The following is a 15,518-nucleotide window of genomic DNA, read 5'->3' as shown; positions in this document are numbered from 1 at the left end:
GAGCCTTCGCTACCTTAGTACATATACCTTGCCGTGACGGCGGAGATAAGCGTAGATTGCGGGGTGTAGCACACGCCACATAGGTTGTTGCATCTTGCCTTGCCACGTCCACTTATGTTGCATGTTCGTCGGTACGGTAGACGTCATGTTCTCGGGATTTTTGCGACGTCGCGCGTCGTATCGACCAAGGAGTATGTTTTTTGGTACCGGTTTGACAACTAGACGGCTGTGTAGACCTGTCGGGAGGGTGCTGTATGATGTGCATCGCCCATTGGGCTGACGTTTAACCGGTCAAGAATGAGACGGCTGTGATTTGTCCTGGAGAGCCGATGAGTTTGGGCTGCCTTGTGTGCGCTGTATGGTTCGAAAGAGTGTTGTAAATGCCCAGTTGGAGGAAGTGTTGTGTGCTAGCATACTGTGGCAATCCTAGGGCAGCCTAGGATTGGTAGAACTGTTCTGTCTCTCTCTGCTTCTGTCTTCGTCCCTGTGGGGCCACAAGATGCAGCCTTGAACACCGAGTGGATGATGCTGTTAACTGGATCGACATATTTACGGCGAAGGTGATAATAGGGATAGCGGTATGCTATCAGGTTAACGAGGAATGCCTGTGTTAGCCGGCAGAGGTCATCCTCCTTCATGCCTCTACGACGTGCGGAGACGCGGCTGATAAGGCCGATTATTTGGTGAGCTGCGGTGCGGAGGTGTTGCATTGCTTCCACGTTCTGTGCATTGTTCAGTACTAGCATGCCCAGGACACGAATGCCCTGGGCTGAAGGTATAGCGTGTGTGTCGATGTGACGCGTGATGAGCTCACGAGATGCGGGAGCGGGTCGGCGCACTCTCCTGTCGCGGATGTCAAGCAGCTCCGATTTTGTTGAGGAGCTTGGGAGGCCGTTCGCCTGTACGTAGGTGTGGAAGGTGTCAATGGCTGTCTGGAGGGAGCGCATGGATGTCCCCGTCTGAACCAGAGTTGGTCAGGAGGGTGATATTGTCGCCATAGAGGGAGTGTTTTACGTGAGGAATGGCGTTTAAAAGTCAGGAAAGGCCCCGCATGGTGACGTTAAAGAGGAAAGGGGAGAGATTTCTTCGGGACAACGTTATCCAGCCATCAAGAAGCTTCTGGGCGGTGCCAGTGGGTTTGGTAAAGAAAAAAGACGGCACCCTATGCTTCTGCGTCGATTACCGGCGCTTGTATAGCATAACGAAAAAAGCCGTCTACCCCCCCCCCCCCACCCTCTTAGAGGACACACTGAACCAGTTATGCAACGCTAAATACTTTACATCGATGGACTTGAAGAGCGGCAATTGGCAGATTGAGGTCGACTAAAGAGATCACGAGATAACTGCATTCATCACACCGGACGGCCAAGATGATACCATTCGACCTCTGCTTCGCGCCGGCAACGTTTCAAAGGGTAATGGACATTGCTGGCTGGCTTGAGTGGCAGATTTGTCTGGTATCCTTAGATGACGTCTTCTCCTAGAGCTTTGAACACCACATGGAAAGGCTTCAGACCGTGCTCAGAGCAATCAAGACATCAGGCCTAACGTAGAAATTAGAGAAACGTCACTTTGCCTCAGGAACTACGGTTCCTATAGACACATCATTAGCAAGGATGGTGTTCGCCCTCCCGGAAAATACAGCTGCCCAGTTTCCACAGCAAGCCAACAAGAAAGTTGTACGCAGGCTCCTTGGGCTGTGCGCTTACTATCCGCGATTTGTAAGGAACTTTTCACTCAACGCCGAACCGTTGACGCAGCTTACAAAGGCTGACGTACGCTTTAAATGGGAAGTGCGGTAATATGATGCTTTCAATGATCTTAAGCGCCGTTACAGTCCGCTCCTGTACTCGGGCAATTTGATGAAAATGTGGAGAAAGAATTTCATACCAACGCAAGCAGCGTTAGCCTAAGCGCCATTCTTGTTGCGAAAAATGACGGATAGGAAAACGTCATCGCGAACTCTAGCCGTTCCCTCTCGATTGCTGAAGCAACTATTCGACGACGAAAGAAGAATGCCTTGCCATCATTTGGGCCACCAAAATGTCACCCCTGTTTGTACGGACGACTATTCAGGGAATTCAGGGTTGTGAGCGACCATCATGCTCTGTGCTGGCTCGCCAACTTAGATCCCCCCGGCTGCCTTGCGCGATGGAGACTGCGTCTTCAAGAATTCGACATGACAGTCGTCCACTAGTCTGGCCGCAAACATTGTGACGCAGACTGCTTGTCAGGAGCCCCCGTTGATGATCCGCCGAAAGAAGATGACAAAGACGGCTTCTTGGGACCGGTAAGCGTTAGCAGTTTTTCACAGCAGCAGCGCTCGGACCCTGACTTGAAAGCCCTAGTTGATTTTCTATACGGCAAGACCACTTTTCCTCAGACTGTGTAAAGGCGTCAGTGTTCGTCCTTCGCGTTGCACAACGATGCCGTAGTGGAGAACTTCGAACCCAACAGAACAACATATTTCTTTGTCGCGCCGAAAGCACTGCGAAAAGGAATTTTGCGGGCTCTGCACGATGAGCCGACAGGAGGACATCTCGGAGTGGCACGCACCCTGCGTCGAGTCCAAGAGATGTATTATTGGCCGCGGTTACCTGCCGACGTCAACTATTACGTGAAAACGTGCCACTCAGACCTGCTGCGCTACTGAACCCCATAACACCCCCGACCAAGCCGTTTCAGCAAATTGGAATGGATCTCCTCGGCTCCTTACCGACTTCATCTACAGGTAACAAGTGAGTCATCGTAGCCACCAATTACCTGACCCGTTAAGTTGAAGCAAAAACACTGCCTCAAGGTACCGCAGAGGTAGCCAAGTTTTTCGTCGAGTGCATTCTCCTGCGACACGGCGCCCTCGTAGTGCTCTTCACGGACAGGGGAACAGGATTTACGGCGGGGCTCACTCAAGCCACCTTGAAGTACAGACAGACAATACACCGGAGAACGACCGCCTACCACCCACAGACGAACGTCTGAATAAAACTATAGCGGACATGCTCGTTATGTACATCGATGCCGAACACAAAACCTGGGACGCCATCTTACCGCACGTGATCTTCGCGTATAACACGGCCATCCAGGAGACAACGAGCGCAACCCGTTAAAGCTTGTTCAAGCCAGGGAGCCGTTCAAGGCAGGGAGCCCAAGACAACGGTTGACGCAATGATGCCGCACGTAACAGAAGGAGACAACCTCGACGTCACCGCCTACGTGAAGCGTGCAGAGGAAGCCCGACGACCCGTACGGCTACGTATTAAAGGTCCACGGAAGCGGCCCCCAAGAAGCCACTGATATACGTGTTCAGTGTGTAGAACAAATCTTTTTGAGCTTTAACGCAAAGTGTAACTCCTTGGAACAAAGCCAGAGATTTATTATTTTTAAAAACAGCGTTTTTTGAAATTTGCGGGCAGAGAGAATGTCGCTTGGTGGTGTCGAATGGAACTATTTCCTTGACCTGTGACGTCACGGGTAAGTTGACTGGCAAGGCTTGCTAGAAGCTGCCATTCGCTGCGGCCACTGCAGCCATGATGTCCCGGACACACTTCCGGCAGCTTCGAAAGTCGTATGCTCGTGCGCTGCTCGAACTCTGTGCGGGCTGTTACACAGCTCGCCGCCCTTATCGGTTAGGTGGCCATTGCCCATTAAGTACAACAACCGAAGCGACGCAGGGATCGGCAAAACGAAGCTGCATTTACAAGTATCGTATTTATATAACGTAGTTTCAGGGGTACCGGAGTGTCGTCCGACGAGGCGTCAACAGCACGGCCAAGCACCACACGATGGCAGCACTTCCTCGACCGCCGTAAACACCGCTGCTGTGGCCCCTCCTCCCGCATACCGTTCGCGAACGACACGGCGGATCGTTAGCACCGATGTCCGAAATAAAGCGTGCTAAAATTTTTTGGCGTCTAGAATACTGAGCCGAATACCAAGTATGAAGCCCTCGGGAGGATCGCTGACCAGCAGCAAATTGCTGGTAAGAGCGATAGCCGTGATACAAGCAAGTTTCTGCTCAAGCCAGCTGCCGCTGGTGCACTTCGGCTGATCCGATCTGCTCGTACTAGCTCTGCGATTAATGCGTCGGCAGAGTTATTCCTACCATTATTTTACTATGGCAGGATGGGATTCACTATAAGGCAGTTTCATAAGTAGACGATTTACGACAGTGTTGATCAGCTCCAACGCGTCGACCGCCACGGCTTCGAAGCGAAACAATTTAGGCCTAGCGACGACTACGTACGGTCACGCACGGCGCCGTCGTTCGACGCGCTCGCGCGCCCCACCCGCGCGGTAATTGTGTAACGTACTTCAGCCTGCTCGCGGCATCCCGCGCTACAAGCGTTGCAAACTCGTCTACTTTCATAGCTAATGCCGCGCATTTTTTGACGTTCTGCTCAGCAACAAGCCGTTCAAACGATACTGCAGGCAAGACAAGGCTTCAGTACGCAGTCGCTGCGCTGTCGGCCGTAATCGAAGACGTCGGGCGGCACCATATTCTATACATCAATCTTTAAACGTGATACAGTGGGCAAATGAGTAACTTTGCGAAGCAGACTCGCTCGTACGTTTCGCGTACTCGGGCACCGACGAGTAGCCTCCGACAACAGACGCCGTCATAACCTCGGTTAACGACGCAAACCAAGGTCGCCAAGCTCGGTTTGCGATAACCGCGGTTAGTGGTGTAACCATGGTTTGGTCCGCCGTGTAACATAGGCAAACCACGGGTTCACGGTTACACTAACCGTCGCTGCGCGTACTGGCGAACTGCGAGCGAGGACGGGTTGACGCGAATACGCCAGCGAGCGAGCGCGCGGCAACCGGAAGTTCGTCGAAGTGACGTGTTTCTGGGCGGAGCTTTGAACTTGCTTGAATTCGTTATTTTTTATGGCTCCCTTCGGCATACGAGTTGAGAGGGAAACTTGGAAGGGTCATTTTTGATCGCCGATATCTCTGACGTTGCAGAAACTAGATCGAAAACGTTTGCGGGAGAATGATGGGTGGTTCAATATCTATCAGTGTTATGGCGTTGTTTACCCTTCTTGGTGACCGATTTCAGTGGACCTTTAATGGCCAACAGCGCACCGAAACCAGACGATAAAACTTAAACGACGCCATGCAGAGTACAAGCCAGGAGACCACATGTGGGTTTGGACACCAATTCGCCGTCGTCGCCTAAGTGAAAGGTTACCACGCTGATACTTTGGGCCATACAAACTCCTTCGGCGCATAGGACAACTTGATCACGAAGTCATTCCCGACGGCACGACCACATCCCAGCGGCGCCGGGTGCGTCCAGTAATCGTCCGTGTGTGCTCCTGAAGCCATATTACGCTCGCTAAAGGAGAGTATTCTAATTTATAGTATATTGTTTACCTTTCTGTGCTTATTTGTAAGCATCGAGGCGATGCCTTTCTAAGGGGGGAGTAATGCTGAAAATGATTCGTCTTTATTTGTTCTTTTTTGACAGCCACCTGCATGCCGCCTTATTATTCTGATTCTAGCGCGAGGATCGATTCTGTCCTTTGTTTTTGTTCATGCTCGTTGTCTCGAGATGCTGCTTTGTCATTTTCTGTATCGCGTAAGCTGCGTCGAGAGGAATCTAGACAATTCCTGCCACTTGCGTGGTTTTCTGCAATGTTCCAGATTACGCTAATCACGGTATGCTGCTTTAGCTCGATATTTCCTTGCCCCCTTTAAATTATTGTTGGCGCGTGTGACGAGAATTCTTAGTTCTACGACCGACGAGCACGTTTCTTGTTATCGCCGCCGCCGATTCACTCAGGTCTTTTGGGGCGCATGTCATCCTAATAAAGAGTTTCTTCAGTGAACTCTCAGGCTCTTCATTTGTTGTCATCGACCACCACCATGTGACACACCAATTCATGCCCATAAATCCGAAAAAAATGATAAAATCAAGAGAGAAAATCGGTGTGTACATTGTTAAGTGTGCGGTTGCATTGCCTGACCGCGGGGCCAACGAGTGGTCAAAAAGACGGCTACATGTGTGTGTAGGTTCACTGGGTTTGCGTGCATGCGTGAAAACGGAGTGGCCATGGCAGACTCCCTCTCCTTCTGAACGGTTCCAATTTGGAACGAGGTTGTGGGCTTACGCCGTACGGACGACCTGCGGAATAATAATAGACGTAGAAGATCGTCGCTCCCGAAAAGACAGCCGATCCTCCCGCAACCATCCCCGCCGGTTCAGCGAGTCGGCTTCTCCGAATTTGATGAGCGCTGAGGGTCAACACTTCCACCGGTGGTGGAAAACGCCTGCAACAGCCAAAAACAGCCGTAGCGAAACGACAGAAAAAGGAGGATCCCCCAGGAGCATGGCTAGGAGGACTTCGAGAAAGAGAGGAACTTTGAAGTGAGCTGATAAACGCAACAGAAGAGATTGGTTTAGGGTGCCGAGACAAGAGGCCGCACTGTGGCAGAGAAAAAACTTTGCTGCGATTTGTGTATGGCTGTAAATAAATTTTGTACTCTGTAATTAGAGTGAATGGTCAGGTTAATCGGTATAGGAGGGATAATTTGAAGAGAAGAAATAGAAAATATCGTTCTTGCAAATTTAGCCGACGCAGTCGGCAGGGATCTCTCGATTTGAAGTGGACCGGCCATCGGACTTTACGAACGCGAGACAGTAAAGGGGCCAGGGCTGAGCATTGACCTTCGGGCACTGATCAGCGGGTCAAGCCATCTGCGGAGCACGGCACAGGTTGGAGCCATGTAGATCCCTCTTCTGCGGCGTATTATGACCACTGTGAGGCAGAGTCTGTGGGGCCGCAGTGTGGAAAGAGGGGGCCGGGGTGCAGGAGATCGGCATATGGAGCGGGTGGCGAGCGCGTAGGATGTTAAAGTCAGCGGAGGCTCAGGATTGTCATTTGCCGACGAGATGGCACGCTTGAAATTGAAACTAAAACTTGAAGAAATTGAATTAACGGCAGCAAATGTCCTGTTCGAAGAAGTTGTCAGGGCAGCAGTGGTCGGCAACAAACAAGCGGTGAATCCAGAAAAAAGGACGGGCATCGCGGAGAATTTCAAAGGCCAGCGAGCGGAAAGTTTCGGCCGTAGAGATTGAGAAAGAGGAGGCAGTTGTTAATGCGTCTGAGGTGCGTTCTGACGATGCAGAGGAAATAAACATAGTGGACACTGCGCCTTTCAGTGCTGCGATGAGCATGTAGTGTTACGATTCGCCACCGCCATGTGCGACAACCGACGCGGCCGCAAAGCAGCATCAGGCAAAGCCGCCAGCGTTTCGGCCATTTCAGCGCCGTCCGGCTTGCCGCCCAACGCTTCCTCCCGCGAACATGCTCTGACCTGCCAGACACACGTGCCTATTGTGTCTGCTGGCCAAGCCCGGTGCTCGAGGGACTGTGTGGCACCCTCGCCCGTCTGCTGGAGGTGGAGAAAATATCTGTCGCGCCACTGATGATTCAGTCATCTCGTCTTGTTCGGGCACGAATTCTCTACCTTTCCCTCTGAACTGACAAGCGTATAAAAAGCAGCGGAATACTCCGCTGAGAGAGAAGAGGCTGGGACAGGTGGGTCACCGCCGCTTGCGGCGTGGGCTGGCCTGCCACGTATTTTTATCAGTTGTAGGCCGTCATTGCACCCGCCACCGATTCGGTGGAGGACGACGGCTGTTGTTGGGCGCGCGTCCTTGTCTTCCTCTTACTTTTCTTTCTTCTCTATTTTCTCTTCGGTTTGCACGAGGCAGCGAAGGTGCCTCATCTACAGAGCCAGTAGCAAGCCGTGCATTTGCTTTTCCTTCTTCCTACCTAGCATTTTCTTTCCTATCTATCTATCTATCTATCTATCTATCTATCTATCTATCTATCTATCTATCTATCTATCTATCTGTCTGTCTGTCTGTCTGTCTGCCTGTCTGCCTGCCTGCCTGCCTGCCTGCCTGCCTGCCTGCCTGCCTGCCTGCCTGCCTGCCTGCCTGCCTGCCTGCCTGCCTGCCTGCCTGCCTGCCTGCCTGCCTGCCTGCCTGCCTGCCTGCCTGCCTGCCTGCCTGCCTGCCTGCCTGCCTGCCTGCCTGCCTGCCTGCCTGCCTGCCTGCCTGCCTGCCTGCCTGCCTGCCTGCCTGCCTGCCTGCCTGCCTGCCTGCCTGCCTGCCTGCCTGCCTGCCTGCCTGCCTGCCTGCCTGCCTGCCTGCCTGCCTGCCTGCCTGCCTGCCTGCCTGCCTGCCTGCCTGCCTGCCTGCCTGCCTGCCTGCCTGCCTGCCTGCCTGCCTGCCTGCCTGCCTGCCTGCCTGCCTGCCTGCCTGCCTGCCTGCCTGCCTGCCTGCCTGCCTGCCTGCCTGCCTGCCTGCCTGCCTGCCTGCCTGCCTGCCTGTCTGTCTGCCTGCCTGCCTGCCTGCCTGCCTGCCTGCCTGCCTGCCTGCCTGCCTGCCTGCCTGCCTGCCTGCCTGCCTGCCTGCCTGCCTGCCTGCCTGCCTGCCTGCCTGCCTGCCTGCCTGCCTGCCTGCCTGCCTGCCTGCCTGCCTGCCTGCCTGCCTGCCTGCCTGCCTGCCTGCCTGCCTGCCTGCCTGCCTGCCTGCCTGCCTGCCTGCCTGCCTGCCTGCCTGCCTGCCTGCCTGCCTGCCTGCCTGCCTGCCTGCCTGCCTGCCTGCCTGCCTGCCTGCCTGCCTGCCTGCCTGCCTGCCTGCCTGCCTGCCTGCCTGCCTGCCTGCCTGCCTGCCTGTCTGTCTGTCTGTCTGCCTGCCTGCCTGCCTGCCTGCCTGCCTGCCTGCCTGCCTGTCTGTCTGTCTGTCTGTCTGTCTGTCTGTCTGTCTGTCTGTCTGTCTGTCTGTCTGTCTGTCTGTCTGTCTGTCTGTCTGTCTGTCTGTCTGTCTGTCTGTCTGTCTGTCTGTCTGTCTGTCTGTCTGTCTATCTATCTATCTATCTATCTATCTATCTATCTATCTATCTATCTATCTATCTATCTATCTATCTATCTATCTATCTATCTATCTATCTATCTATCTATCTATCTATCTATCTATCTATCTATCTATCTATCTATCTATCTATCTATCTATCTATCTATCTATCTATCTATCTATCTATCTATCTATCTATCTATCTATCTATCTATCTATCTATCTATCTATCTATCTATCTATCTATCTATCTATCTATCTATCTATCTATCTATCTATCTATCTATCTATCTATCTATCTATCTATCTATCTATCTATCTATCTATCTATCTATCTATCTATCTATCTATCTATCTATCTATCTATCTATCTATCTATCTATAGCCACAACAACAACAATGCTGAGAGAGTGACTACTTGAGACGCCGTAGAGGCCACGCCAGATACCAGCTAGGTGAGCGTGTCAGTTTTCTTTTCGGGCAAGGTTCTCTGCCCGCTCCTTCATGATGTTGTATTAAACGTTGTTTTGTTGGTCGACGCCTCGTCTTTGCTGGGACCGTTGATGCCGTCCGCTGAGCCACGGAGCCGCCAGGCCAACGCTACCGATGGGGCCGCCACCCGCATCTAACAGCAGGCATTCGGTGGAGATGCGATCGTTGCAGAGTGTCAAAAATCCGGACGGGATAGAAAAGACACCTGTTGTGCGCTTAGAGATAACGGTGCTGAATGAGGATTGTTACAATAGTGCTAAAGGAGATGTAGCTTTAACGGTCATAGCAACAGAGCAGGATGGTAGCGACGGTGCAGAAGAAGAGCGCTGCTTGCATGAAAAGGTGACAGAGTGCAAGGAGCTCTTGCATGAGCGAACTGGCAGCGATACGTCGAATGAGACGGAAGATTGCTCGAATACGTGCATTCACAATGAGGCGGGAGCAAAAATTTTGCTCGACCAGGGAGCCGAAGTGGCAGGTCAGCCTTCTGAGCCGCGGGCACCACAGCAGTCGCGCCTTGAAAAAATGGGGCGGTTCTTGAATGACTGGGTGCGAACCGGTCCCCAGGTTGAAAGAGATTCTCGACAAAAGTTAAAGCGCACATTCCGCTCGACAGAAAGAAACGAAGGCAAAAGGCGATTCGATCTGTCTTTGCCACAGATGGATGAATTCCAATGTGTGGACAAAGAGCAGGACGCGAAAAGAGAAAATTGCCAAAAGGGATGTAACTTTGGAGATGATACGTATGGGCAACACTGAACTGACAGACCGCCTTATGCCTCAAGGGGTCGGAGGCATCCCGCGCCTTGTCGGACGCGCAGCTGATGTTTGTAGCGCGAGCTCCATTGCTGGAAAGGGAGGGCCATTTTGTTTTTCATTTTCGCTTTAGTTTTGCCGTCATGGTGCGCCGTAGGAGGGTCACGGACATCAGCCGCACACTGTTGGTGTATGAGATATGACGCGTTCCAAGAAGTCACATATCTCAGTGGTAGTTAAGGATATGGTAAAGGAGAAAAAGTAAAGAACATTCTTGCATATTACCCTTACATAAAAATCAACAATACAGATATTAAGCCGTTTGACAAATTCGAATACCCAGGCGCAGCAATTAAGTCGAAAGTGCCTTGGAGTGCGCGTATTCAGTTGCTTGTTTCGTCGCTTCTAGTTTATTGCCATTTAAACAACGCTTGAAATATTGTCCCGATACAACTTGACTTGCTGCCTACGCTATTCTCTGCGATATCATTGCGATTCTCAATATATCATTGGTTAAATACGCTAATGCTGTGGAGTATGCTGATTCCCGAATGAATTATATTTCTAGGGTGCACGTTTATACCAGACAAGCCTCTGCATCTGATCTTCGAACACCATCCGCCCTCCCAACGCATGACTCTCAGTGAAATGTCCGTCTCTTGAAAAACTTCTTTCATACCGTGAATACTAAAAAAGAGCGCACTTCTGGACCAGCAACGACGATAAGGAGTGACAAGAGGACGGTTCCATGGCTTCGTTTTCAGGGCCATTTTCCTATTTATTGCAAGCATGCTATAAATTTTCTTTAGTTGTCAGTGAAGCGCTGTGTGTTGTCTTACTCCCTGTGTCCTGTCGAAAGTGCGCTCTTTTTTAGTGATCATATAAAAATTGGCCCGGCTACTCTCCTTGATATACCGTGAATAACCGAAAGGAAATGATATCCGACACCAACATAAATTAAAATAAATTGAAAGCCCTAGAACTCCACATCACATACAGTCCATCACAATATAAAAAAATAGAAAAGAGGTAATCTTACTAAAACAATTGTGGTGCTACAGACTAAAAATAACACTTATCCCTTGTCGTGCTTTTCTAGACCAAAGAAAATTGCCATATTCCTTTGGTCGAATGCTCTACCTTCAAATCTTTGAATGATACGCGCTATTTGCGTCAATAATACCTCTGTGCACTGGCGTGCCTCTACTGTTCATGAAACCACTCTGTTCATTACAGTTTGTCTGTCACTCGTATTTTTCTTGTTTCGATATGCAGTGCGAGCTGTGCTTTTCACTTATATTTATTGCTGAATGGACATCAAAACCCCGCTGGCAGTATCAAATAAATAGATAAATTTGAAAGCAGACTCTTTTAAGACTCACCGGCAGGGCCGGGTGCAGGCAGACTGACAGCTGGTAAGCCACAGGTGCCGCTTCATCTTATCCGTGCACCGCACTGCGTGGAAAAAAAGAAAGGGGCGTCGTTCAGTTGCTGCACGATATCAGCCGTACTTAGCGCATTTCTCACGTTGTGGCTCTCTTTGGTTCACAGCGGCAGGCGTCGAAATTACCTCTCTTGTACCCACACCATGACCGATTCTAAGCTTATATCACCAAGGTAGGCTCTATACTGAAACGAACGCCGACGAACAACTTCTCGGTGCGAAATGTTCTACCTTATACAATACGCTGACATTCGACAGCTATTAAAAAGGGGTTCCCCCCACCTGTGAGCAGCATGGAATAAGCGATAAAATCTCAGCCCAAATTAAATCGAGCGCTCCAGCAACTCGCTGTTTTCCCCTCCTCGATAATTACCTGAGTCATAATGAAATAGTTTTCGCTGTTACAACACTTCCCATTCAACACAATATATTTTTTTCTTTCTTCAACTGACTGTTGTGAACATTTTTATACGTTTAACTCGCTAAATCACCGGTACGGTGCGTTATTGGTAGCGTTGCCATTGTTTCTCGCCCTCTCCCATACAAAAATGGTCTATATGCTAAAATAGAAACGTTTATGGTCAGCTATGTCGATATATTAACTTTGATAGTCAGCCACAAAGTGCCATAACAATATCTATAGGCAGCTTTAGAAAGTTTCATATCAGTTTGTCTGTACCTTACGAACCATACAAATTCCTTAACTTGGTTTAGAAAAAATGTATGCTCCTAAAGCTATAGACTAGTAGTCATACAGTTAACTTTAGTTGGGTATAGAAATGTGAATGCCTCGAAAACTACGGACTGCAAGCAATATAAGCTGTTTTAGCTGGCTATACAAAGCATGCTCCTGAAGCTATAGGCTAATAGTCGTACATTTATCTTTAGCGGTCTACAGAAACCTCAATGACCCTAAAGCTACAGGCTGCAAGTCATATAAGCTGAATCAGTGAGAATCATTTTTAGCAAGTTATAGAAAGTGTGTGCCCTTGGAGCTAAAAGACTAGTTCAGTTCAGTCATTCAGTCGTGTCCGACTCTTTGTGACCGTATGAACCATATCACGCCACGCTTTACGGTCTCTCACTATCTTTCTAACATCACGTAACTTCATCTGCAGCGCCTCGAGGATGCCATCTAACCATCGCTTTCCCTGTCTACCCCTTCTCTGGTGACCCTCCCTCAACCTTTCCCAACATCAAATATTTCTCCACCGACTCCTCTCTTCTCAATGTAGCTGAGCTTTAACTTTAGAATTTGACCCTCCAAGGAGCAGTCAGGGTTTTTGGTCGACAATCTCGACTTATTTGATCTTCTGGCCATCCAAGGAACTCTCAAGAGTCCCCGCCAGCACCTCAATTCAAACGCGTCAATTCTTCGGCAGTCAGCCTTCTTCGCAGTCCAACTCTCGCATTGATACATCACAACTGGAAAGACCATAGCACCAGTTATACGGGTCTTGGTTGGCAGTGTAACGTCTCTGCTCTTTACTAGGCGGTCAAGGCTAGCCATGGCTCTCTTTCCCAGAAGCAGACGTATCCTACTTTCATGGCTGCAGCCTCCTTCCGGGGTAATCTTGGAGCCCAAGAAGAGAAAATTTGTCACAGCTTCCACTTCTTGTCCCTTGATGCTCCAGGATTTGATAGTGCAAGACGCCATGATCTTTGTCTTTTTAATGCTCAGTTTAAACCCAAACTTCTCACTCCCTTCTTGTACGCGCATCAGAAGTCTCTTGAGTTCCACTTCACTTTCTGCAATTAAAGTAGTATCACCCGCATATCTAACGTTGTTGATACGTTTCCCAGCAATCTTCACTCCAGCTTAAGACTCGTCCAGAACGCCTTCCTCATGATGCACTCAGCATGTAGGTTAAATAGGCAGGGCGACAGTATGCAGCCTTGTCTCACTTTACCATCTGCTGGAAAACGGAAGCTGTTCTCGCCAGCCGGGATCCAGACGTCGAGTCTTGGGCTTCGGCAAGAGCGCGAGAGGTCGCTGACAGACTTGGACTGCCAGCCACCTGGAGCAGCTGAATGCAGCCCAAGGCAAAAACAACTAAATCGCTGACGAATAAAGTTTTTTCTTTCTATCTCTAGCTAGTGTGTATGCCTGAGTGCATTGTGAATATTCACCTGTCTCCTTTCTTGGTGCTATATCAAGACACGGGACACATTACTCTAGTTTTGGTATTTAGGGGATCGCTTATACATCTCGTTCGCCCGAATAGCCGTCAGCGTTGTTATTAGTAGCAGAAGTAATCGCTGTCGGCACCAATGTCGGCATCGCGTGGCAGAAATAAAGTGGGCTGAGTAAAAAAACCTTCTCATAGTAATTTGTTCTTCTACTGATTGCTACTTTATTCGTGCGTGTACTATATCTGCCGGAGGCGGATCTTCCGCGCAGTCCGAGATTATATGGTCTAAGGTGGCAGGCTCGCCGCAAAGTTGACAGTACGGATTTACTAAGTCGGGAAAGATTTTTGCATAAGTCCAGGGGTTTGGCTGCGACCGCGTTTGCAGCCGCTGCCACGTGGTAGCCTGCTCTCGGCTGAGCGAAGCGTGCGGTGGAGGTAAGCTCGCCCTGAGCTCTTTGTAATACGTGGTAATGGCCTGGTACGTATCTAGTGACTCACTCCGTCGGGCACCCGCGTCCGAGATCCCCTTACCAGCTCAGCTGACCAAACCTCGAGCATATTGGTGAGCGGCCTTGTTCCCCGGGACGCCCGAGTGAGCCGGGACCCATACGAGATCCACTACGTTCCTATCTTTTGGCAACGCGCTAAGAATTTTGAATGCAGTGGCGGAGATACGAACCCTGGCGAAATTGCGAAGGCCCGTTTTGGAATCACTGAGAATGGTGCTGGTTCTGTTTTGAACAATTTCTAGGGCTATTGCGGCCTCTTCTGCCTCTTCTACTCGGCCCGTGACCACAGTAGCTGCTACCCTGCGGGAAATACCGCACTCACAGCGAAAGCCTCCTTTCCTGTAATGTATTTTGCCGCATCAACATACACGGCACTATCATCCCCTTGATACGTTTTGCTTCACGTCTTCATCCTGGCCCTCATCCGACGTTCGTGGCGATCCGCTTGCATGTTCTTGGGGAGTGGTTTGACCCGAATGCATTCACGAATCTCTACCGGAAAGATCACCTGGCTTGAAGGGTCCTCGCACTTCATACCTAAGCCTCTAAGGATACACAGCCCCGCCTCAGTCTGCTTGAGCCGCTGATCTTGCGGTGTTGGGCCTCAATGACCTTTTCGAGGGTGTTGTGGACCCCAGGTGACAGAAGTCTGGCGGTGGACGTGTTTCTGGGGAGACCGAAAGCCGCTTTGTATGCCTGCCTTATCAGGCAATTCAATTTTTCACTATCGGCCTTTTTGAGGCCCACGTAGGGGGTGGCTGCACGAGCTGAGTGAGGACAAAAGCCTAAACGTGCAGACATGCGTCGCACTCTTCCATACCTTGTCGCCTAGTCGCCACGCGCTTAATTAGCCGTATGGTCTGTTAGATCGTGGTCGACATCCTTTCCAATTGTTGCAGTTGCACTCCCCTGATTGAGCTGGGGCAGGTAGGTCACAGCCGCTTGTGGCGGGGGCTTGCCTGCTACCGAATTTTTATCTGTTGTAGGCCGTCATTGCACCCGCCACCGCTTCGGTGGTGGACGACGGCTGTCGTTGCGGCGCGCGTCTTTCTCTCCCTCTTCCTTTTCTTCCTCCTCTATTTTCTCATAAATCAATCAAATCTCATATGTCTGCACGAAGCAGCGTAGGTGGTTCAGCTACAGAGCCAGTAGCAGGCCCGTGCATTTTATTTTCCTTCTTCCTACAGCCATAGCGTTACTTTGTTGCACCTGTTGGATTGTATAAACATCCCAAGCACCCGTATCGTTTCTACCTTTGGTATTTCGTTTCTCTGGTGTACGACGGCTGTTGCGACGTGCTTCTTTCTCCCTCTGTT

The 15,518-nt window shown here is 50.5% G+C and overlaps 1 protein-coding gene across 1 annotated transcript in view; it reads right to left on the bottom strand.

Annotated features, from left to right (window-relative positions):
• Window positions 1-15,518, bottom strand: part of LOC146194326 (uncharacterized) — a 441,606-nt gene that overhangs the window by 30,934 nt on the left and 395,154 nt on the right. The window contains exon 18 of the mRNA XM_084596527.1: window positions 11,500-11,572. Coding sequence (XP_084452653.1) covers window positions 11,500-11,572 — 73 coding nt within the window. The remainder of the gene's footprint in view (window positions 1-11,499; window positions 11,573-15,518) is intronic.

This window comes from Amblyomma maculatum, chromosome 3 (assembly GCF_055883805.1).
Source record: "Amblyomma maculatum isolate TAMU_Amacu chromosome 3, ASM5588380v1, whole genome shotgun sequence".
NCBI classification, from domain to species: domain Eukaryota; kingdom Metazoa; phylum Arthropoda; class Arachnida; order Ixodida; family Ixodidae; genus Amblyomma; species Amblyomma maculatum.
Note: the sequence above shows the minus strand (reverse complement) of the source record. Positions and strands in the feature narration are given on the sequence as shown.